Genomic DNA, 25245 nt, shown 5'->3' with positions numbered 1-25245 from the left:
AATAAATTTTTTATACATTTTTTTACAACTCACTACCGTAATTTTTGTCCGTCGCAGCCAACTTTTTTTTATTTTAAGAGATAAAGGGCTCAAAGTAGGGTCAAAACATAATACAATTTTTCACAGAAGGTAGTCCAATCATTAGATTTTCAACTCTCATCCATCATATGAAACCTCCCATATAAACCCATATAATAAAAATCACAAAATTGACCATTACGGCGTGAAATACTTAAAAAAATAAATTTATTAAAAAAATATTTAATAAAAAAATATATTTAAAAAAAATATATTTAAACATATATATTAAAAAAGTATAAAATTTTACAAAAAAATATAAAAATTTTTTAATATATTTTTTTAATATATTTTTTTTTAATTTTTTGCTTATTAAAAATTTATGTAAACGCATAAAACTTCAAGAAATGAACCTCATTTGGTTTTTTTTGTCACTTTAATGTAAAAATTTCCCGTGTTATCATATTTTGAGTCATAAAAATCAAGTCCAATGACAAACACTCGTAATTATTATTGGTACACTTACAATAAAGTCAATATTTTTAACGTGTTCAAGTGCTTGATATATGGCGTTAGTTGTTATAAAGATAGGCGACGATATGGAAAATGCTTTCATTTTATCATATTAGCTGACGCGACAACATTTGACGCGTTTGTCGATCGAGTTCTAATTGAATACGGAAGTTTTTTATTATTTAACGATGGAGTTTAGATTTATTTTATTGCTACTTTTCACTGTTCCTGCTTCAATTCACGGCAAACACATCAAAAGTTCGTACAGTTACAAAAATGAGCCAAAAATTGTGGGAGGATTTAATGCGGATCTATCAAGTACGAGATTTATTGCGTCATTAAGACTCACAATTGAAGAAGAATATTTCGATTTTGGAGCTGGACATAAATGCGGAGCATCGTTAATTACGGAAAATATTTTAATTTCGGCAGCACATTGTTTCTTCGTGTACCTGAATGGACCTTTTGAGTAAGAATTTAAATTTTTTTAAAAAAAATTTAAAATTAATGTTAAAAATTTTCAGTAAAGAGCTTCGAGATCCGTGTGATTGGACAATCGTTTTGGGAGTTTATGATCGCACAACGAAGGAAACAACGACAATCATTCGTTCAATTGAAGGATTAACAGTTCATGATGGTTACGACGACAATTCGATGGAAAATGATATTGCTCTAATATTTTTGAATGAATCTGTTCCATTGCAAGAAGGAGTAATCGAGACAATTTCTTTAAATGATCGCGAAGTCGAATCAAAAGTTGACTGTCAAGCACATGGATGGGGAAGACTTGCTTATGTAAAAACTTAAAAAACACTCAAAAAACGATTTTAACTGAAATTTTCATTCACAGGGAGGAGAATTAGCGAACGAGCTTCAATCCGTGAACATTTCAACAATCGATCCGAGCGTTTGTAACGGCACCGAAAGTTATGGCGGCGAAATTTACGACGGAATGTTATGCGTTGGAGCCTTAGATGGCGGAAAAGATTCGTGTCAAGGCGATTCCGGAGGTCCTCTCATTTGTGACGGATTACTTACGGGCGTCGTTTCATGGGGAAATAAATGTGCAGAGCCAAACTATCCGGGAATTTATACCGACGTCAATTATTTCAGTGAATGGATTTCTGCTGCTGCGGATGCTGAGCCTACTGTTTTGTCGCAATGCCAATATGTCGATCCAAGTACTGAAAATCCCGTTAATCCTTCTTCGTCGACATCAGAATCAACTTCTGTGACAACTGATCCAACTGTTTCAACAACTCCAAGTAAAGCTACGGGAATTCACTTGAGTTTCGGAATTTTGTTTGTTTCTCTCGTTTTTGGTCTCTCAAAAGTATAGAAAAAAACCAAAACATCCAATAAATTTTCTTGTTGTGAGAAATGCCGCAAGCAATTCAAAATTAGTTAACATTTTATGATACAAGACACGATAAGGAGAAAATCCATCGGACATTTCGATTTCTGTGTGATCGTACTTTTTGACACGAAGCAAAGAGGATTTTTCGTTCGCCGTGAGCGAAACTCGTCGTCACTCAGCTAAACTTTTCTCGACTTGATTTTATTGTTCGTAAATAACACACAACATTATTTAACTTTCCTAAATAACATCTACCACACAATATCCTTCCCCATGCTTATTACGCTTCTTCTCGAGAAACACACGAAGAAACGATGCCTGCAGTAAAGTACTTTTATATAAAATTATTTATTTTTTCATTTATAAAATATCAAATAATATTGCACACACACACACACACACAACCACATCATCTCAGCAAACAATCTCATCAAACATCAAACAGGCTATTTTGTGCTAAACATTATATTATGGCAAGCGATGTGTGCGGTTGCGGTAAAATTGAATCAAACATTTTTTTTATTGTTGTGTGATGGATGCATTTTCTTGGCTCTCATTCACATTTGATATGCCTTATGACGATGAAGAATAGTTCGAAATTCAATTTTTCAGACATCGTATAAAATAAATTGAAATATTGATGATAAAGTATATTGCTGCGAAGACGAACGAGTAGCAGTAAAAGTTTTGTAAATGAAAGAAACAATCAAGTTTATGTGATTACAAGATGTTTAATACAATTGATTGGGCTTTTATTGAATTTTTTACCGTTTTTGCGAATTGAAGTCAAAATTTAGATTTGTTTTGGATTTCTTGTAAGTATTTTAAATTTATTTTTGGAGAATTTTAACATCTTAAGCTTTGAACTGAATTTTTTTTTTAACTTTTGAAAAAAAATATTTAAAATATTAAAAGATATATATTTAAAAAAAAAATAAAAAAAAAATATTTTTTTAATAAAAAAAAAAATTATTAAAAAAAATATTATTTAAAAAAAAATAAAAATATAATTAAAAAAATATTGAAAAATATTTAAAAAATATTAAAAAAAAATTAAAAAGTATATTCAAAATATTAAAAAATATATTTAAAAATAAAAAATTAAATTTGGAAAAAAATAAAAAAAAAGTTTAAAAAAAATTAAAAAATCAAAAAATTTAAATTAAAAATTATAAAGGAATTTAAAGAAAAAAATGATTTAACAATCTTTCAATGTTCTGTGAATGTTCTTTAAATGAATCGTTGTGAAAATTAATCAAAGTTCATTTTCTTTGATCTACAAATCCTCCTTAAACTCATTGAAGATGTCAGTCCATTTTTGACACAATTTCTCTTCAAAAACTATTTCGCCATAAGTCATCAAGAAACTTTCCTACCTCAAGAGCAAGACAAAGTATCGCAGTCATAAAGTAGGTAAATAGATCTCTTGTTGAGCCCATTCAACAGCTTATAAAGTGCGCTTGAAAAACGTAATTTTTACCTCTTTTTACCTTTTCAGTACCTTTTTATTACGAGCGAAGTGTGTGCTTTAATGCAAGAGAAAAGCCTTTATTTACTCCATTCATCCACTTTTACTTTAAAAGTCAGCACAAACACACACATCATCATGAAAACCCGAAGAATGAATGAAATGAAAGGTATGAATAGACACTCTCTCCGAACGCCTTTTGAATACATAATCAGGGAAGGGAGTTTGTTGCATTATTATTACAACATATGAAACCGAACAGCCGAAAGCCAACAAAAAGCAGCTTTTCTCAGAAAATTACGGGTATTATAGTTGATACGAGGCATAAAGCGACTGAAAAGAGACTTTTTTTCGCCCTTTTATGCGATGAGATCGTCATTGTCGGCATGGAACTGAGACAGGAAAAAATTAAATTGAATGGAAAAAGAACTCTCTTACATAAAAATGATTTGTTTAGCGAAAGGTTGTCGGTAAGTGTTATGCAAATAGTACCTTTTTCCTTTGTTGCATGTGTTTAAGTCTCATTTTACGATTCGCATATATGAAGAAAAAAACTAATTTCGCAACAGATTCTTTTTTTCATTAACTCTCTCGATATTCGACGACAACTTTCAGGCGATCACAGACACAAAAACAATTCATGTCTAGACAAGCACTTGACATATCCGATTATTTTCTACAATCAGACAGTGCGACAGATGAAAGTCAACCAAACGCACACTTATTACAATTATGTGTGTGTGCTTTCCTCACATGGACTCGAGATTTTATTGTTTTCATATCAGTTGTGCTTGAGGTGTCTCTTTTCAAGCAGATTTTCATTTCACGTGCTGAAATGGGGTGTCGTACATTCATAAATTAACAATAAATTGCGAGGTTTGCCACACAATGGTTACTTTTATATTAATTTTGAATGAATTTCGCTCACATCTCCCCGTAAAAAAAAATATTTTAAAAATCAATTCAATAATTTTTGGATACAAAAAATCCATGAATGACCAAAAGACAATAAATTTTTATCACAAAAGACTTGCTGTCTGTGAATGTGTCGATAAGATTCGTAACCTTTTAATTTTCCACGTGGTCAGTTATTATGAAGAGTGTTGTTCAAGTGTAAAATGTGATTAAAACTTCACTTTATTACGTTTTTGCCCTTTTTTCCGGCTTGACTTATGATTAACTTTCTATTTGTTTCAGGCACTTATCATCTCCCTCAATGACGATAATTAAGTTGTAACGAAGAAGAACAACAAGAGGGTGACTGCGAAAAAAAATCTCTTAATCCATTTGACTTGATTGTCTCTCTTCTTTTTTGAAAGTCATCGTGATTGTTTGTGATGAGCAAATTATGTTATTATACGTAAGATTTCGTAAAAAAAATGACTTTCGCTTTTTTTTCAGCTCCTTCTTTAATTCAATTAAATTTATTCAACCAAACGGAAGGAAATATCAATTCAAAGCATGAAATGACTTTTCCGGTTATAAAGCGCTTAAAGGAGGAGAAAATCAGGTGTTTGGTATCAAAAATGAAGGAATTTCAAGTAATTTTTAATCCATGACACAAACATCAATATTAGTCGTCTCTTTCGTTCGTTGTCGATCGAGCTAAAAAAAAAGTCTATTATTTAAGTTCAGCCATGCATGATTGCTCCTCGCAGTGTATTATATTATGGTAATCATTTTTACAATTTTTATATTGTTTTTGCTCTACAAAATTTGTTCCTTAGAAGTAATCTCGAAAACTATACGTCTCAGAGCATATTTTTTTTGCCCAAATTTTCATATTTTTTGGTGTACAATTTTTTCGTTTTTTAAAATATTTTTTTTTAAATATTTTTTTAAATTTTTTTAAATATTTTTTTAAATTTTTTTTTTTATATTTTTTTTTATTTTTTTTTATATTTATTTTAAAAAATTTTTTTAAATATTTTTTTTAAAATAATTTTTTAATATTTTTTTAAAAATTTTTTTTTAAATTTTTTTTAATATTTTTTTTAAATATTTTTTAAAATTTTTTTTATTTTTTTAAAATATTTTTTTTTTTAATATTTTTTTTTATTTTTTTTTTTTTTTTTTTTTTTTTTTTTGAAAAACGAAAAAGTTCACACACAGATTTATTTTGATCACACACGACATGCATGTAAAACATTTTTGTTTTGAAATAGATTTTTAGGAGAAAAACATGTTTTTCAACATTATTCAAATTTACACTGAATGACAAAATTTTCGGAGCAAACGAAGACTTTTCATCCATCGAACGAGATTTTATTTGAAAAAAATCTTCGAAGGTAAATACTGTAATGTAAAAAGTCAATATTCGAGAGACATGCAATGAAATATGGATTTTTTTTATTTTTTTCAGCTTTTGAAACGAAGACAAAGAGAAGACATGATAAAATGCTCCGGCGAAATTGAATTGTAGAAGCAAATCAAACTGAAAAATTTTTAATAGAAAGCTGCGTGAGAAGCAACATGCACGAATAAGCTTTTCGTTTGTTGAGGCTTTATTCGTAACGTAACGCTATAAATAACTTTTTCAATAAGATTTTGCGGTTTAAAGATTTATTTTATGAAAAATTGACATTTTTACTGAAAATTTGAAAAAGTCCTTGAGCGATTTGTAAGCAATTTAAGTAATACCTCATACCGTCATCAAGCAACGTTTTGTTGAAAACACTTCCTAAAACAGAAAATTTAACGAAAAAACAACCACACACGTCGTCACAGAGAAGGAAAAACTTTAATTCACTTTGCTTGTAAATCACATTCAAACACGACGAGTAAGTATTAAATTTTTTATTTATCCATATCAAAAAATCGTCTCATCTCATCATAAATTCATCTCACAATCCACATGTACTTATTATTGCCATATATATCCATTTATTTTCTGTCTACTCTACTTTGCTCTGTACGCGCGTCACAGAGAGGAAAAATTTTATGATGTCTATTTCTTTTCTGCTAAATTTTTTATTTGGGCGTTTAAAAATTCTTTCATTTTATATTAAATTGTCCTTGCTTGCTTTCTTCGGTATTTTTATGTATTAGGCATAAAAACACGGCGCATAATCTTTAATATTCATCATCTGTCATCATCGGAAATCTTATTAAAATATTCTTGTATTGACTTTATTTACTTGTCAACATGGATTATTTGCCTGTTTTTTCCGTTCACACGAGACGAGAATAAAAGAAATGCGAGCCTTGGATAATAATAAATTCCCTGCGAAGGCCAAAAAGTTAATAGAACCACAAAAAATTAGGAAAGTAATGGAAAATTGACACCAATAACACGATGTCGATGATCGAATTGACTCGAGGGAGAGATATGAACAAAACAATCTAATCATATATCTATCTAATGAACGTCTATTCAGGTTTTTCTCTCGTTTTCGTCTCTGTTTGATTGAATGATTCGGAAAAAACAACCACTCATACCATATTTTTTTATCTTTCAGGGACAAACAAAAACTCTCAACCAAAGCGCATTTGAATGAAATTTGACATCTGTGACATTTGAAACGTTGAGCGATGGTCATTCATCAAGAAAAAAGGGACTCGTATGTGTCTATCTGGGCGTGTAAAAGGATTTCTTTTGTCAACGTTTCCGTTTTATTTTTCATTCAACGCAACTTTTCATTTCTGTAATAACCCATATTCGGTAAGAAAAATGACATTTCAAATTAGATTTACTCGAGTAAATTGGAAAAATGATATAATAAAATGTATCGAAATCGTATCAGGCGGGCGTTCGATGGAAGTCATCAATTTCGTAAAGTACTTTTTTTTCGAAATTTAATCAATTTTTGTGTTTGTCGCTGCTAATGGAATTGATTGCGTGCTTTTTTGTGGGTCATTTTCCATTTCAATTTCATTAGATGACTCGATTTTGTCTTTTTTTGCTTCAATTTCTTCAGTTTCAACTTCTTCATTTTTAATTTCAATTTCTTCATTTTTAACTTCAATTTCATCATTTTCATTTTCAGACACTTCAGCAATACTTTCCAACGATGGTTCTTCACTCATTGACTTACAAAGCGACTCCATTGAATCCATGATGGGTAATGAAACGGGATGTTGAGGAATTTCTTGAAAGTCATACAATTTAGTTTCAATTGCTATCCATTCCGAATTTGGTTTCATTTCGACCTGTTCTTCAACATTTTCATCCAAAATCTCTTCAGGGTTCGTTTTTTTCATCTCACTCTGCTTCATATATCCAACAGTCATGTACTTATGATCGAACGAATAAACTCCCGGACCAATTGCTGCTCCATCTTGATAATGCCCATGAAAGCGATGACGATCGTAGATGATTTCAACAGGTCCAAACATTGCTCCGTTGCGCCATGTTCCATGAAAATTCACATCTTGCTCTTTGTACAAGTAATTTCCTGTTCCGTGTTTCTTATTTTTGTACCAATTTCCTTCATATCGATCGAGATTCGGGTATGTATAAATTCCATATCCTTGTTTTTGATCACTTTTCCATTCGCCTTCATACGTTGAGCCATCTGGATAATAAAACTTCCCAATTCCGTGTTTTAAACCCAATTTCCATGATCCTTCATAGCGATATCCTCGTTTAAAATAATAAATTCCGCTTCCATGCCGAAAATTATTGCGATATTCGCCGTCGTATTGATCGCCATTTGGAAGTACAGCGAATCCCTTTCCATGTCGTTCGCCTGCTTCGTTTCGATCTCCTTCATAAGTCCCAATTGAGTCGTCGGCGCCTTCTTCAGTTAAAGATTCTGCATCATTTAAGGTCTCAACAGAGTTTGGAGGCGGAATTATTGACTTGATCGACATTTTCTGCAAAAAAAAAATTTTTTTGACAATTGAATCAAAGGTAACTATGAACTCTTAAAAATCAATGAAGCGTGAAAAATTTCTGTTTATTAAAAAAATATTTCAATTTTCCAGAGATTTGAGTACAAACAAGGAAAGAAACTTATTGCATGTCGTACAAAAAATGTACAAATCTCGTCGTTCATCATTTATTGTCCGGCTCATAACAATAATTTGCAACATAAATAAAGGAAGCGAAAAACGAAAAATATTGAAAGTACCATTTCAAGTGCAGACATTTCGAAGAAAATTTATGATCCTGAAAAATCTAATCAATTAGCACACACAGCAGTCGAAACTTAAATAATACAAAAATACAAAAAAAGAGAGTGAGAGAGGCATGTGATCCAATCAAAACGTAAACAGGAAACCGTCTCGTGTTGTCTCGTTCACTCGTATGAAATTCTTTTCAATTTTAACGAGGGCGGATAGTGCGGTGCATGCATCGTTCTCTTTCGCACCCCTCATTCAAAGGAAAATTTTATTTATATCCCTTACGAGACGAACGAGCTTCGTTTGCGAGAACATCTTCGGGAAAATCTCTCTTTTTCTCTCGGCATTTTTCACGAACATCACACACCACATAGTACTTACTACTGCAAAAAGAAAAATGTTCCGAAAATTATTATCATCATTATTTTGTTCTGCGGCATTCAGTATTAGATGAAACTTGATCCGGTAAACACAGGTCGGGCGTGTTTTTGTGCATTTTTTGATAAAATAAATAATTTAATGACAATTTCATTGAAAAAAATTTTCGGAAAAAAATTTAAAAATTCACAAAAAAATTTAATCTTAAAAAAAAATAAAAATTAAAAAAAAATAATGACAAAAAAAAATCAAAAATAAATAATCGAGCGATTAATTAAAAAAAAATAATTATAAAAATAAATACAAACCGAGATAAAAGTGCAGTTTAAATTAAAGTTATCATATTATGCGGATTATCTCTCACTCTCAATTAAATGAAGTGAATTGAAGTAAAGTGATGATGATAAATAATTGAAATAATTTAATTTTGTACAAATTTTTGGTCAAGTTTATTTTCGCTCTGTGTTAAATAAATGCAAATAAGATAAATGTGTACACAGAAAGTGAGTGAAAAAGGAAACCAAAGAAATAACAGTAAATAAAGAACCGAAATTAAATTGAGCTGAAAAAGGTAAATAAATCAAAAAGTGTTGTTTTGTTTAAAAATGGTAAAATTTTTTAGATTTTTTTTTTTTTTTTTTTTTGCAAAAAAATTCTAACCGCAAAGTTGTTATTAAATCAAGGAATTTCCGTCACAGTCAGAAACAAGAAACAGAAGTTGCAATCATAAATTTATGAAGTAATTTAATTCTTGCCTTTACTTTGAGAAAAGTGTAAGAAAATCTCTAAATTTTCGCTGAGGAAATTATATTTTCCCACAGCACGAATGAATGAAATTGAAATATGTTGCAACTTTGTATTTTGCACAGAAATGCACACAACAAAATGCATTGGTCTCTCGCGTACAATTTTTCTGCTAAACAGATCTTCCGAGTATTCCGAGTGACAAAAGTGACTTGTTTGGGTAAACAAACAAATTTATTTTATTTTTTTGTGTGATTTTTCTTGTTCTTGATGCTTTTCAGTGCACGTGATATGTATGAAAATTGCACGAAAAAAAAAAAACCATTTAAGACAAGAAATTGCAACGAAGCCTTAATCTGGTTAAATTTATGTTCGTTGTGAATTTTCTTGCTTTGGTGCGATGTGCTGTTACGGCAATTAATCATCATTAAAAAATATGTTAGTGGTAGAATTTTTCGGTAATTTATAAGCAGTTCGTGGGAAATGCTTGTCATTTCGGAGAAACAGATGGCGTTTCGCTTCTGCAGAAAGTCACTCTTTTCTTCCAATTATTTTCCTGTAAAGAAACAAAAGAAAAAACTATAAAATTACTCTGAACTCGTTTGAACTTGAATCGCATGGAAAATTTCATTTTTTAGCATCGTCGGAGAGAAAAGTTATAAACAATTTATAAAGAAACAATCAATCACGATACTTTCCTTCTTTATTAAGAAAAAAAAGAACAGTAGAAAAAAATCTTGCTCTACTTTTGTGCAAGACGATGAAGAGACTGCACCTGCTCGTGAATGATTGAGAAATTATTTGCAATATAAAAATAAGTACTTGTTGTTGTTAAAGTGGCGTGCAATATAACAAAAGTATTTATGAGTGAAAATGTTAGGTAAATGTCAGATAAATGCACTTTTTTTCTATTTTTATTCTACTTTTCATTTGAGTTTTATTTGAAAAGTTTTTTAATAATAAAGTACTGTGAGAGAAAGAGATAAAAAAATTTCTCGAGTTGTTGTTGTTACTTTTACAACAACACGAGGCGTGAAGAAATTCAATCGATTTCATATTTAATTCATTGAATTTTATCTGTTTTGTTCAACTATTTAAATGTGAAGCGATGAAATGCATTAAAATTCTTTTAATTTTTTAATTTCTCAAATTAAAATTCTATTTCTAATTTTTTTTTTCACAAAATTGGTTTTAAAAAAAAATAATTGATGAAAATTAAAATTATTAAAATTTGACAATATTTTTTTATTTCATTATTTTAGAAAAATTTTATAAAAATGAAAATATTAAAAAATTAAAAAAAAATGAATAATTTTTTTGAAAAAATAAATAAATAATTTTTAAATTCCAGACTTTTTTTCATAAAAAATTTATTCACTAAAGTTATGATTTTAAACAATTTTTTCTTAAATTATTATAAAAATTATATTTATTTTGAAAAATCTAATGAAATTAAATATTTTATTATCTTTAAAAATTTAAATTCTTAAACAATAATTTATTTAAAATTTTTATTCATAAAATTAAGTTTCAATAAAAAAATAATTTTCTTAAAATTAAAATTAAAATTTTTTTTTTTCAAATCATTTATAAAATTTGACAAAAATGAAATTTTTTTTTATTTTGGAAAAATTTGATGAAAATAAAAATTATTATAAAATTAAAAATTTTTAGTAGAATTTAAAAATTAATTTTAAAATATAAAATATTTTTATATTTTTAAACATTTATAAATAAAAAAATATAAAAAATTAATATTAATTTTTTTTTTTATAATAAATATATTATTTTTTTTTACAAATTTTACAAAATTATTATTTTTACTCAAAAATTTTTTATTATATTTCTTAAAAATTATCATTATTATCCCTTTCTTTGTATAAAGTTACAATGTTGCCCATTAATATTTTTAAATATTGCTCTGTCACAACCTTTTAAATGAGACACAAAAAAGGAACAACAATCAAAGTATCGCCCATGAATAACAATAAAGATAAAATAAAGAAGATATAATCGTTGTTAAATTACGTTCTAAAAGGGGATCATAATAATCGCAATAATATTTAAATATCGCATTATTTAATATTCAAATCGCCCAACAAGAACGAATACGAGACGAATGCTTCAATGAACTCAACTACCAATTTTTCTCTGCTAACAAGAGAGGTTTGACTAACTATCATTATTATCTGCAATTAAAATGTTTATCACGAACCTAATATAAATTTAATTTTTTCATGTTAAATTGTGTTCTTCTCTTCCCCAAAAAACTATGAGTTTGTTCAAACCGAGAGATGGAACGAGAGAAGAAATGATGGAAAAACTTTTTCATATTTATTAGTGCTTCTCCATTATCCTCCAAAAATGGGAGAGAAAGACACGGAGATATTACGATAATACTTTAATGCAGATTCAGAACTATTTTTCATGATTTTTATTATAATTAAATGAATGTTTTTTGTTTGTTTTTGTGTCTTTCTCATACCATACATGATAAAATGCAGCCGAAAAATTATTATTACAATAAATATTTTAAATTTTATGACGTCGTCGTCTCTACGTTGCGTTTCGTGAAGCATGCAGCAGCAACCCAAACAAAAATAATACAATAATAATCATAATTTTAACTCTCATATTTTACAAAGTTGTCTAATGCACACAAGCAAGCCAAAAAAGAGGCACAGAAGATGATGCTTTATTATCTTGTGTTCATCGTGTGCAACGGAAATTTGTGCAAAAATGTGAATTCCGTTGAACGAATGTCAGGGACATGAAAACATTTTGTCTGTGGGAGTGTGTGACGACACAATTAACTTTAATTACAGACAATGGATGGATGTCCTGTTGTTTGTTTATTTTTGTAATTTGCTCGCCTGCGATCCCTGCGCGTATTCCATGTGCATTAAAAACAGCATTCTTTCGGAAAATATACCGAAAATCCACAAAGAAACATACAAGTGGTTTTTTGCTCTGTACGTTCAAACCACACAACGAGCATGACTCCCTCAAGAGCTGTTCTTCTACTCTTCTTGTTGAATATTTGCACACATCGCTTCTATAAGAGTTAAAATTGTTTTCATAAATTTTACAAGTTCCTGTGTGTTTGTGCTCGTTTTATGCCTTTTGCAAAAAGAATAAGAATTTCTGTAGACGACGTAGGTGAAAAAAAAGAAACTTTTGCTTGTTCATTTTTAAAATTTTTATATTGATTTTGCCCTACAAAATTTGTTCCTGAGAGGTAATCTCGAAAACTAGACGTCTCAGAGCATATGTTTCATGGAGAAAAATGTTAGTTATGATGTGCCCGATGTTTTTCGCGAAAAAAATTTGAAGAAGTTGAAAACTAAAAAAATGTTTTTTTTTCTATTTTTTTTTAATTTTTTAAAATATTTTTTAAATAAAAAATATTTTTTAAAATATTTTTTTAAAATATTTTTTAAAATTTTTTAAAATATTTTTTTAATATATTTTTTTAAAATATTTTTTTAAATATTTTTTTAAATATTTTTTAAATATTTTTTTAAATATTTTTTTAAATATTTTTTTTTACATATTTTTTTTTCTTTTTGTTTGAGACTGTGCACGAGACGCGACTGAAAACGGCATTTATAGTAATAATCGTTGTGTAATCTTCTAATAGGCATGTTTTTGTTCTTCTCTCGGATACTGTTCCGTATGTTATGACGACGAAAAAAACACCCAAAAACACAAAAAGAACGGATTTCTTGCATATCTGCAAACTTTTCGACTTGCCTGTAGAGAGAAAAGCAGAAATGCCTTAAAAAGGTTTGAAAGTTTACTGCACGAAAATGAACACAGAACAAAAAGTCGACGCAGAAAACGGGAGAAAAGGGAAGAGAAATTATATGTACAGAAAGCCATAACAAAGAAAATTAAGATAAAACAAGATAATTTGAATAGTTGAAATATTTTCATTAAACACAACACACAAGAAGAAGACGAAGAACAACAGTCTCAGTAGTGCATTTAGTTTTCTTGTTCTTTGCTTAACTTGAGGCTTTGTCGGGGATTTGCAATGAGAAAGAAAACGAATAATTTACAGGAATTGCATTATTATAAATTTTCGTGTAATTAATAGCACTCAGTTATCATAACTTTCGAACAAATTGCCCGACAACTCCATCTAGCTAATGAATGAGGTTAAAGGACATGTCAAATAGAGTGCAAAAAAGGTCTGACATCGCACGACAAAAGGAAACAGCCCCATATAATAATGATCCTCTTTTATCCCATACAACAACGAATTTTCACATCATAACAACAACAACTAACCATCAATAGAAAAAAACATGTGTGAGAGGAAAAAATTGACGAGTCACATTATAGTAATAATATCCTTGTTTCTTGTTCATCTTTTTTCTTCGTTTTCATTGAATACTTCTGTAACAGAAGACAGAATTGAATAAAAAATGGAACATATTGTCACAAATACACACAACGATGACAGAAGAAAAAAAAAGTAATAAGAGAGTAACATCAAATCACACGAAACCGAACAAGCTAACAGCAGTTAGATGGGAAAAATTGATCTTTTTATTGAAGGTTCAATGATACGTAATAAATTGTTTATGTGTGTCATTTCATGAGAGCAGACAATGACACGCGAGCAGAAAAAAGGAAGAAACGGAGACAATGGATTTCCGAGACGACATTCGCACTCACATAGGAAAAGATTACAATCACGGTTCTGCTTAAAGAGAGTGACGACAAGCTTTATTGGTTCTTATTTTATTCAAGTACTTTTTTGATAAATTTTTCAAGATATTTGGTTAATTTGAAAAAATTTAACTTAATTTGATGAAATTGAAATTTTTGATTATTTTTTTTTTTGTTTTGAACCTCATTTGGGAAATCTATTTCCTTATGAAAAATTTTTTAATTAAAAAAATTTAATTAGATTTAAAAATAATTTGATAAAAATTAAAAAAAAAACTATTCTAATAAAATGGAAAAAAATATATATAAAAAAAATGTAAAAATTTACCTTATAAATTTTTCAACTTTTTGTGTTTTCATTTTAGACTTCATGTCAAAATTTGAAAATTTTTAAAGTTATTTCCTTAAATATTTTTAAAATATTTTTTTTTTATTTTTAAAAATATTTTTTTCATTTTTAAAAATATTTTTTTTTACTTTTTTTATTTTTTAAAATATTTTTTTCCCATTTTAAAATTTTTATTTTTCAAAAAAAAAATTTTTTTTCATTTTTTGAAATATTTTTTTAAATAATCGCAAGTTTATTTAGAAAATATTCAATTCTATAAATTTATGATTTTTTTTAAAACATTTTTTGACATGATTTTTTTTTAGAATTTCTTGAACATTTTAAATAAAAATATTAAAATCTGATCAATTTTAACAAATTTCTATCAGATTTGAATCAAAATTTATGTAAATGATCAAAATTTGACATTTTTATCTCTTAAATGTCAAGATTTGTTTTCATTTGAGCTCCTCAAGAAATTCTTTGTTGTCTTTATTTGAACTAACTTGTCTAAAGAGTAAAGTAACATCCAAAATTGCTTGTTCTGAACACTTTATCTTCCTTCTTCAACACGAAATTTCATTCATAAAAGAGCGAAACTTTAAAATGCTGTTTACCTTTTTCATGCCTTGCGAAAATTTGTAAATTTTCATAAATATTATGATTATTATTAATTCCTCCATCTTCGCACACCGTCGTCGTCGTAATCGTTACAAAATGATATGCCACGAAGTACACACAAAATTTTCACGCTCTTTAACTTTACACGAGGAGGCGCTGAATCAACCTTTTACTTTGTGTTAACACAGATAAAATTACTGCAGACAAACTCCGTCTTCATAATACTAATGATAATAATGTTGTTAACAGACACTTCTTCATTATATTATTATTATTAGTATCATCATCATCGTCACTTCTTCTTTTTCGGGGAATGTCTTGTCATCTCTTTATTTTTTGTTTGTTCGTCGTCTGGAGGGAAAACGACGCCGTAACGGGGGAGAGAAAGCCACAAACTGAACAAAAAATAGTGATGACTCGTAAATGACTGTATAATTAATGTGAACATCTGCGTCCTTGGCGTTATTAATTATTATATTTATTAACAGTTGCGCGTGTTTGGCGACGACAGAATAGCTTGATGTTCGTAAATTTATCGCCTTTCACACATTCTCACATGAAAATCTTGTGAAAAACTCTTTTCAATTCGCGCAATCCTTTCAATGCGACGCAAAAATGTGCAGAAAAATCGTAAATAAAAGATAAGAACAAAAAGGAACGAGTGTAAACAGCGACAATGCAATGCGAATGCCAGAACCAGATAACACGAATATCGTTTAGAAAAGTTTTCAGCGGTTAACCGACATAAAAACCCATTATATTACATTGAATGAAGAAGACGCACTGCTGCTTGCTCAACTCGTATAAATATAATATTAGCTTACATATATTTGGCAGAAATTCACACACAAAAAACTGGGCTGTTCGGCACATGTTCATAAAATATAAAAGTAACAGGTGTAAAAAACTTTTCAAATAAATTATAGTTTGTCACGAAAGTTTTTCAACTGTTGTCTCTTGATGTCGAGCTTTGTTTGTTTGTCGTCGTCGTCGTAGAATTTTCATCATTTTTACTTTTTCAGGGTGAAATGCATTTAATCGCATATTTATCACACCTCTTTAAATGAAGTCTACTGAAAATAATAAAAACCGAGACGACAGACAAAAAAGATTACCATTGTCTTATGAGGCGTTCTCATGCAAAAAACGAGCAGAAAAGTGATTTGATAACTGAAGTAATTGGTTAATTTATGACGTGCCGCTGATAAGTAATTTTCGTACTTAAAATAATTTTCTGATTGAAAATTGTCATGAAAAGCAGGGCTGTATGAATTTTTGATTTGAACTAAAGTTTATAAGACTTTTGATTTTTTTAAATTTTTACTTAAATTAATTTTGATTTAATTTAATTTTACAAAAAAAAAAAATATTAATTTTTAATTAAAAATTTTTTAATAAAAAAAAATATTAGGTAATTTTTAAATTATTAAAAAAAAATTTTTTACATTTTAAATAAAAAATATAAAAATTTATAAATTTTATTAATAAAAGCTAATTTTATTAATTAATTTTTTTTAAAAATCTATTTAAAGAATTTTAATTAATATTTTTTATTAATTTTATTTTTTATAATATTTTTAATAAAATTTTTATAATAGTTTAATTTAATTTTAATATAATTTATATAATATTTAATGTTAATAATAAAAAAAATTTGACTAAAATTATATATTTTTTTAAATTTTACTTTAGCTGAAATCATAAGAAAAGTAGTAAAATTTTTGACTTAAAAGGTAAAATAAAAAAAAAAATGCAACTTTTTATGAGAAAGCTAAAAAAAATGAACGTTAGCAGTTTTATTCGAATTCGAGAGCAATAACATAAAATATTACACTGCAATATTACCATTAATGTTCATTTTTATTAAATGCTTTTATATTTGTTTCCGACAATCATTTCTCTCTAACACACACACACACACACAAAATTATAGGACAATCAGGAAATTATAGCAAGCATCTCAACAGCAACAGAGCATTGTTTGCCGCCCCGAACAACAACAAAATAATAATAATGTGCGATTAAACACAATTGGCATCACATTTTACGTTCCTCCGACACACACACACACGACGGAAGGATCGACAATGCCATGTGCCAAGAGAATGAACGTTGTCGTGTTGTATTTTATGTGGAATTGATTTTGACTCAAATGATGTGGAAAATATTAAATTAATTACTTCAGTTCCTCACATTATGATACTTGAACTATTTTCTCGTGTGTAGGCATAAAATTAAAGGCAAGAAAAAACAAAAACATTTTCCCTTATTCGTCGTTCGCCGTAACGAAAGAGCAGTGTAATCTCCTCTTCGGGATTCTGCAGAAGAAAAATGTCTCGATAAATTTCCGTTTAAAGCAATATTAAACTAATACGAACAATATAAAAACGAGAGAAAAAGAATTTCTGTTGCTTGCTCATATTTTAAGTAAATTAAAGAAAGAATTGGCAAAATCGGATATCGAAAGCACTGCAACCATAAAATAAAGAAAGTATTAGCGTTAAATCGATAGAACAATACAGAAAATGTGAAATTGTTTCACTTTATTATCGTAAGTGGTTGAAATTCCTTGTCGATATATAAATTCAATTTGATTAAAGTGTTTTTTTTTCAGAGTATCTTTAAATAAAATAAAAATCGAACTTCCGCTCTTTTTAACATTTTTTTTTAAGCAGACTGCGAAAATATGTTTTCATCGCGTATCGAATATTTTAATCGATTTTTCGCGAGCAGAATTCTCTATAGAGACCATAAATTTTAAATGACAATGATTTTATTATTATTACGACGATCATTAAATTTTTCTGTATTTTTTTGAATTTTCGAGCAATGCAAAAAAAAAATTAAAGTTCAAAAGTCAATTTTTAAGCTTTTTTGCTCTTTTTGTGAGAAAGATATTACTTTTCAATGCAATTCAAGTTTAAACCGGAAAACATTCTTACTTTGTACAAACATTGAAGAAAAAAAAAGAAAATTTTCAACAAACATCGATTATTATGCACTCGCTTACTTGTCGTTTCGTGTACAACAACACAAAAAATTGTCCTGAGAAAATTTTTCCAACGTTTACTGATAATATTTATGTAATAATATTAAAAGAAGAAGACGATGACGAAGAATTGAAACTTTTTTGCTACATTTTTAAGTAAATAGTATGTAAAAGATGTAAGCAATAGTCCATAAAATGATGCACTGAAGTGCACTTGAATTAAAGTATCATCGAAGAAATGGAGAAGAGTAAAAAGCGGAACGATAGGACGAAGAGGAAAATCAACTCATCTGAATAAAATAAAATAAAATTAGAATGAAATGACTACTGAAGTGTGTTATAAAGATCAAGATGCTGTTCTTCCTTTCGATGTTCCTTTCCTTTTCTCTTGACAACTCTCGAGAACGAGCAGAGGTATTGTTGCATAAAAAATGCACAAAAAATGTGTTGATAGGAAAATGAACGAATATAAAAGTTTATTTTTTCCTCCTTTTCTTCTTTTTCTTTGTTGGCGTGCGATAAAATGAGCGAGACGATAACCAAGATTAAATTCCAATCGAGAAACTTTAATTAAATTACCCTTGAACGAAGAAGCATCGATGTGACGATACCGTAATCTGAGAAGCATGAAATACTTTAATTAGCTTACCAACCAACCAACAATGCTGTCTGACGAACAATGAAGAAAAAACGTTCGATCGCCTGCCAATCAAAGCCAATTTGGAAATTGATAAATTAAATGTTTCCTCTTCGGTTTTTTGTCAAAACACAAAAAAAATAAAAATAAAATTTCGCTGCTGTCCCAACAATAATATAATAAAATAAAATAATGATACTTGTTACAATAAATAAATGTTTTGTGCACAAATGTATAATGAATGAATGGCGCTGGCTCGATGCGATACACAAAATTTAAAATGACATCCATTGCCAATGTTGCATGCACTTTTCATGCAAAATTAATTTAAATGCATTTATTTTGTGGTAGTACAAGTTTTTTTTCCCGTTGCTGTCTCTCATGCCGCTGTCGTAAAATCGGGAAAATAAAATAATAATTTAAAAAAAATAGTCAATTACACGATGATGTGCACCACAAAATCAATTATATGCCTGATTTTTCGGTTATCGTTGTCGTCTGTGGTGTTGTTTGTTGTTATTATTGCGTTACGTTTTAATAAATTGAATTTGTATTCGAACACGGAGAGTTAATGATATTAATTAAAGAGTGTTTTCTGAATTGGTTATCGATCTCGTGCACGTTTTCAGTTAATTAACGAGCCAAGAATCCTTGAAAAATTGCCGCAGGTGAAAAAATCAAGATAATTTTAATTAATTAAACGAGCGAGAACTCCAACTGTGAGTTTTTCTGTAATATCTCTAATGTGATTATGTCATCAACTCATGGTCAAGAGGCAATTTCATCCATCTTACTTGAAAATTTATTCATAATTCCTTTTTTATGCTCGTCACTTGAAGTATCTGAAGCACACTTTGTTCAATCATTCCGAAACATCTAAATTTTTCCTTTCAGTGAACCTAAAATGACGGAGAAAAGTGATTGATTTATTACAATTTTCTACTTTTTCTTTGTGTTTACGGAAGTCAAGGAAAGAAAAATTTTTATGATAAAGAAGAACACTTTAATCCCAATCAAAATAATAAGACCGTAAAATGATTTTCGGTCAACATCTGTTCCGTTCGAGTTTCGGGTGTCTGGCGTGTTGTTTATCTTCTTCAAATAGACGAATTCTTTGAAGATTCCGGCGCACACGACACGATTGACTGATAAGAAACAGACGAAGGTGTATCAATTTTCAAATTGACTTATATTTTATTTATATTTGCCGAATATTTTAAACGTTGAGCACATGCACGAAACATAATTTCATTGAAAATTGATTGAGTTGAAGCAAATAAATTTGTTTTGTGCGTGTTTGTACACAAATGGCACACATTCCCGCAAGTTATGTAGGCACCTGTTTTGAAACACACATAAGAGGTACATATTTCTGTCTGTTTCTCGTCAAACAAGAGATTTGGAAAATTGATTTAAGTTCATCGATCTGGATGAACACCTTTTTAATACAACTGCCAAGGAATTCATCATAATTTAATTTGTTCGAAATTTCTTGAAATACCAAGATTCATCCGAACAGAGGGCGAAATTCAGTTTTTGAGAACCTGAAATGTTTTGAATTCTGAACCGATGGTTCGAAAAACGGTCGTTGCAACTTCCTTCTAAATTTTCGGATAGAGACGAGATATATTTCAGAAGATTATCTACACAGATTAAATTAAAATGCTTTATAATTTGATTAACAAAGAACGTCTTGTCTTGTCTCCCTTTTCTCCTGTTTTCCGTACGAACAGACATGAACGAAGACGACGATGATGAGCATTTTGTGGAGACAGTATGCATGCAACCGACACTAATAGACGATAATTTGAAATATGAGATATTTGTCTGGCATGCATCCGAAGCAGCGTGTTCAACAATTTGCTTATCTAATCATCCTCAGCGTACCAAAAGTAAGATTCGCAATCAGTTTCTGTCACCCAATCGAGCGATGGAGACGCCGCATAGCCATCACGATCTGCACAATAGTATTTATCGAGTTCAGATTGAACGCTGCGATAAGCTCCGCCCGAAGTGCATGACAATGTGAACTCAATTCCGGCATATTGAAAGGCTTGTTTGTCACGAGCGCATCCTAAAATGAGATATTTTGACAGAAATGTTCTGATTTTATAAGAAAATAATCTTACCGCAATCGATTTTTGTTAATTCAGACAAAACTGCAGAATATGGATCAATTTTCGAGCCATCACGCCATAAGCAATATACCCTGTGTAAAAAAAAATCTGTTAATATTTGATAGATTTTTGTTTAAAGTAATTTTTTAACCAATTTCAAGCCAAAAATTGAATAAATATTAATTCTGAAGTTCATTTTAGTAAAAATTTGAAAGATATTTTTTAAAAATATAAAAAATTTCATAAAAATTTTAAGTTTTAAAAGACTTACAATCCATTTTCAACGACATAACTTCCATGAGCGCCGTCATATTCACAAATTGTGTTTCTTAACGTGACTTCTGTCGTTCCTCGTATCCGATATTCCTCAATTAAAATGCTTGCGATGAAATTCGTGCTCTCACATTGACGTTGATAGTTGCTTCCATACAATTTTTGATCGTCTATTTGTGAAATTTCTTCAAAAAAGTCAAATTTTCGATCATAAAAAGTCATTTACTTACAGCAAGGAAGATGTTTCCACAAAGCTCTCGGTACAATTCGTGTTCCAACTTTCAACTCTCCTGTTTCAGCATTTGCACACCAACAAAATTTCGTTGTACATTGCAACTCTTCGTAATTCCCGTTCTGTGTGCAATGCAAAAAAGCTCCCAACATTCCTTTTTCTTCCAATTTCCTTCGCCATCGACTACATGCACACGTCATTTTATCCGCATTTCGCCAAAAATCCCATCCGAAAATCCTTTCGCCCGTTTCGGTGCTGCAAAAACATCTTCCCGTTACTTTCGTGCCTTTACATTGAACTGCTGCAAAAGTATCGTCTGCGTCACACATTGGTAAAAGCGTGATTTTGTCACTGATGTGTCTCGTTCTGAAACATCCTTCCGTTTTCATTTGACACGTCAACGGAGCGCTTGATGATCGTTTTTTGCAAATTAATCCGGGAGCACAAGTCGCATTTTGGCAATTTTTGCCCTTTGTCAGTCCCGAAACGCATGCAGGGCAAACTCCCAACAATCCTGCGTTTTCGACGAGAATTTCATTCGGAAGACAATCGTTTTGTGTGGGTGCCGAGAAACATTCAAAGTCCTTCGTAAAGCTCGGAGTGAAGAACAAAGTTGTTAAAATCAAACATTTTCGAACAAAAAACATTTTTCGACTAACGTTGCAATCACAAACAATGTGAGCAAAAGAACATACATTGAGTAATTTCATGTAAAACCGATAAAAAGTCATGTTTTTGCGATAAGAGAAGAAACGATGTTCAATTCGTAAAATGCCAAAATCAATACGTATACCTTTGAGGTGATTTGATTTCGTCTTCTTCATGCTCATGCACTTTGTTAAAAATCTTTTTTTGCGAAAAATCCCTTAAAGACATTCCATTTCTTAATTACATTTTCAGACATTCCTTAAACTTGTTAAAAGGGAAGGATTGTGCAAAAAGGATCAAAAACATTTATAATTCTCTTTCTATCTCTCATGTGAAAATACTTGTCTATCGCTTGTTCAATCTCTCCATATCGTTCTCGGAAAACTACACTCATTTTATTTAATTAATTAACTCACATTCTCAGCAAGTTGCAACTACTGATAGCAGGCAGCAATCGCATTTGTTCGAACACAACGAACGCAAATATTGTTGTTTGAATATTGCATGAGTGAAGGCGAATTCCATGCACACGATGATGGAGTGAACAAGTAACTATTTTTTTCTGATTTTGACGTTTTTTGTTGAAATTCTTCAAAAATAATAAAAAATTTCAACATTTCATCTGTAAAAAAATAAAAAATTTTAAAAAAATTTCAGGTCAAAATTTTTTCAAATCAAATTTTACATTTTTTTTACAGATGAAATGTTGAAAATTTTATTATTTTTGACGAATTTTAACAAAAAACCAGGGTCAAAAAACTTTCAGTAAAAAAAAAACTTTAAGCTTTTGCTTAAGTAAAAATTAAAATTAAGTTGACTTTAAAGTCAAAAGTAAAAGCTTCTTAAGTTTATTTACTTTTACTTAAGTAAAAGTTTAAGTAAAAACTTTATTTTTCAAAAAAATCCAAAATTTTTGAAATTTGAAACAATTTTTCATGAAAAAATTTTTTTTTTTTAAAATCAAGCTTTTAATATTGACTTAATTGACTTTAACTTTTACTTTAAAGTCAACTTAATTGTAACTTTTACTTAAGCAAAAGCTTTTAGTTTTTTTTGACTGAAAGTATTTTCGACCCTAAAATAATAATTTAATAAATTCAATATTTTTGAAAAATATTCATCATAAATTTTTAGAAAAATGATGAAATTTCGTGTAATTCTCGTGGCATGTGAATGATGGGAAGAAGCACTGAACACATTTCGATCAAATATTTACTTTTTTATAGATCTCTTTCCTCCGGTTGAAACTTTCATACGAGCGTTATAAAATCCATGCAAAAATATGCGACTATGTTATTTAATTTTCTGTTACATGTGAGCATTGCTATGAGAAAAAGCTAATCTATAACACAAATTGATAGGATAGACTAAAACAAACAGGATGCATTCCATGTGTTTACTTTCCGCTCTTTGTCTGTCTCGCTGGATCTGTCTGTCAAATATCATTCTCTGAGTGACAAACCGCAAATTCGGTTTGACAAGCCAAAATGAGACACCTGCGAAATTTTCCGACAAATAACTGATCACCCTGCAAATTTAGCTTTCCCAAATTAAATATCTCATCGGCATCTATCTCATCGTGCATCGTGCAAAATCAATGTAGGAACATGGTTCATATTTTAAATACCTTGTTGTATCCTCATAATTGGAAGTATTTTATTATTATTTGTTCGGAGAACGAACGATGTTCAACAGCATAGACTGACTGTCGAATGCAAATAGCATTTTAGGTTGATATATGACTTTGAAAATAATTCTATTAGTAAAGCTGCATTCATAATTTATTGAGAGTGCGATAAAATTTTCAGGTTGAACATAACAGACTAATTTTGGGGATATTTCAAAAACGGAAGGAAAATTCAATAAATTTCGACAAATTTGTACCAATTAAAGCAACTTTTTGTTTGTTCCTCCGACAAAAGCTTTAAAATCGATTTTCACGGAGATTTTTCATGCAAATCCCCCGTTTTGTATATATTTGTCTATTTCCGCATTCAGCTTCCATTTTGACTTGTCAAAGTAGATTAATGGGGTATTTGTGCAATTCAGTCTTCAAAAAGTCGCGTAGTTGTGTGAAAATGTAGCAATTTTTATTACATCAATATCTTCAAGTGTTACAAAAAAATCGATGGAAGTTTATCTTCGTTGAAAGGCGTCGATGCGAGATTGTAAATCGGCAATTGTCTCACTTGGAACGCCGTGCGACGACAAGATTTGTTGCAAATCGATGCGTTCTGAGGCGGGAATGTTTTCTTTCGCATAAACTTCGTTACTTGGGACCATCTAAAAATTTTTTTATAAGTCAAGAGCTTTAAAACGGAAGAAAAATAGGACTTACACTGATAATTGTGTATTGATTTTCGAATTTGCCTTCGCTCTGTGCCTTCTTGATAGCTTCATCCAAGAATTGGAGACCGTTTTGTGGTTTCGCCATCGCAGATGCAACGACACAAATTGCCAAAACAAGCAAGAATTTCATGATTTTTACCGTTGATTACAAATAACTTCGATAAACAAACAACAATTTGTACTGCGGTGTGCCGGCAATTGTGTGCCTCTATTTATACGATAAATTAAAAGAAGACGATTTTTTACCCCTACTACAAATAAACAAAAACAAAACAAAGAACATATACGATAGACACATAATGAATACAATTACAATAAAACCAACAAAGTCGTGAGTTCAATACGCGATTTTTTACCTGTTCTCGTACGACGCCATACAGAAATTTGTCAGCAAGTGAGGAAGCGGCGGCAATTAAGACGTAGAAAAAACGTAAATTAACCGAAGAATAATTTGCATGTAATGATAATGACAAGTACTCGTACACATGGATCAATTATATCTCAAGTCGAGTCAAGAAACATTGAAATAATTAACATATAATTTATTATTTATAAAATCTGATGATGTGATAAACAGATGTAGTATGTGTGTCGGCGTCATATATGGCAAGCAAAGTGTGAACCTTGACACGGCGCGCTTTGTTTAAGCATCACGGTGTCATAAAAGGTAATTTTTGTGAATAATGAGACTTTTTTGTTCACTTCTACAGATGACGGACTCAAGCATAATTTCAACTAGATGACGTTTTTTACGCTGCGATGACCTTCGAAACAGCTAAAAGTCTTTTTGCGTATCAGAAAATCATAAATTCCGTCTTGTAAGCTGCTTTTC

General features: G+C 29.7%; 3 protein-coding genes across 3 annotated transcripts in view; 2 read left to right on the top strand and 1 right to left on the bottom strand.

Moving 5' to 3' along the window:
* The first annotated feature begins 632 nt into the window (after positions 1-632).
* Positions 633-1934, top strand: LOC134829773 (trypsin-1-like). Its single transcript, XM_063843024.1, has 3 exons — positions 633-1000; positions 1056-1326; positions 1382-1934. Exons 1-3 carry the CDS (start codon positions 720-722, stop codon positions 1868-1870), a joined length of 1041 nt encoding a protein of 346 aa, XP_063699094.1. The 5' UTR covers positions 633-719; the 3' UTR covers positions 1871-1934.
* Positions 1935-7151: 5217 nt separating this feature from the next.
* LOC134832512 (radial spoke head 1 homolog) lies at positions 7152-8168 on the bottom strand. The gene has a single exon (XM_063846563.1). The coding sequence runs from the start codon at positions 8166-8168 to the stop codon at positions 7152-7154; it is 1017 nt and encodes a 338-aa protein (XP_063702633.1).
* A 1108-nt stretch (positions 8169-9276) lies between these two features.
* The window catches only part of LOC134831900 (lachesin), a 36578-nt gene continuing 20609 nt past the window's right edge, over positions 9277-25245 (top strand). The window contains exon 1 of the mRNA XM_063845736.1: positions 9277-9369. The gene's annotated coding sequence lies outside the window, so the exon portion shown is untranslated. The remainder of the gene's footprint in view (positions 9370-25245) is intronic.

The sequence above is a fragment of the Culicoides brevitarsis genome, chromosome 2 (assembly GCF_036172545.1).
Source record: "Culicoides brevitarsis isolate CSIRO-B50_1 chromosome 2, AGI_CSIRO_Cbre_v1, whole genome shotgun sequence".
Classification (NCBI taxonomy): Eukaryota; Metazoa; Arthropoda; class Insecta; order Diptera; family Ceratopogonidae; genus Culicoides; species Culicoides brevitarsis.
The sequence above is the reverse complement of the archived record's forward strand: the minus strand, read 5'-3'. Positions and strand labels throughout refer to the sequence as shown.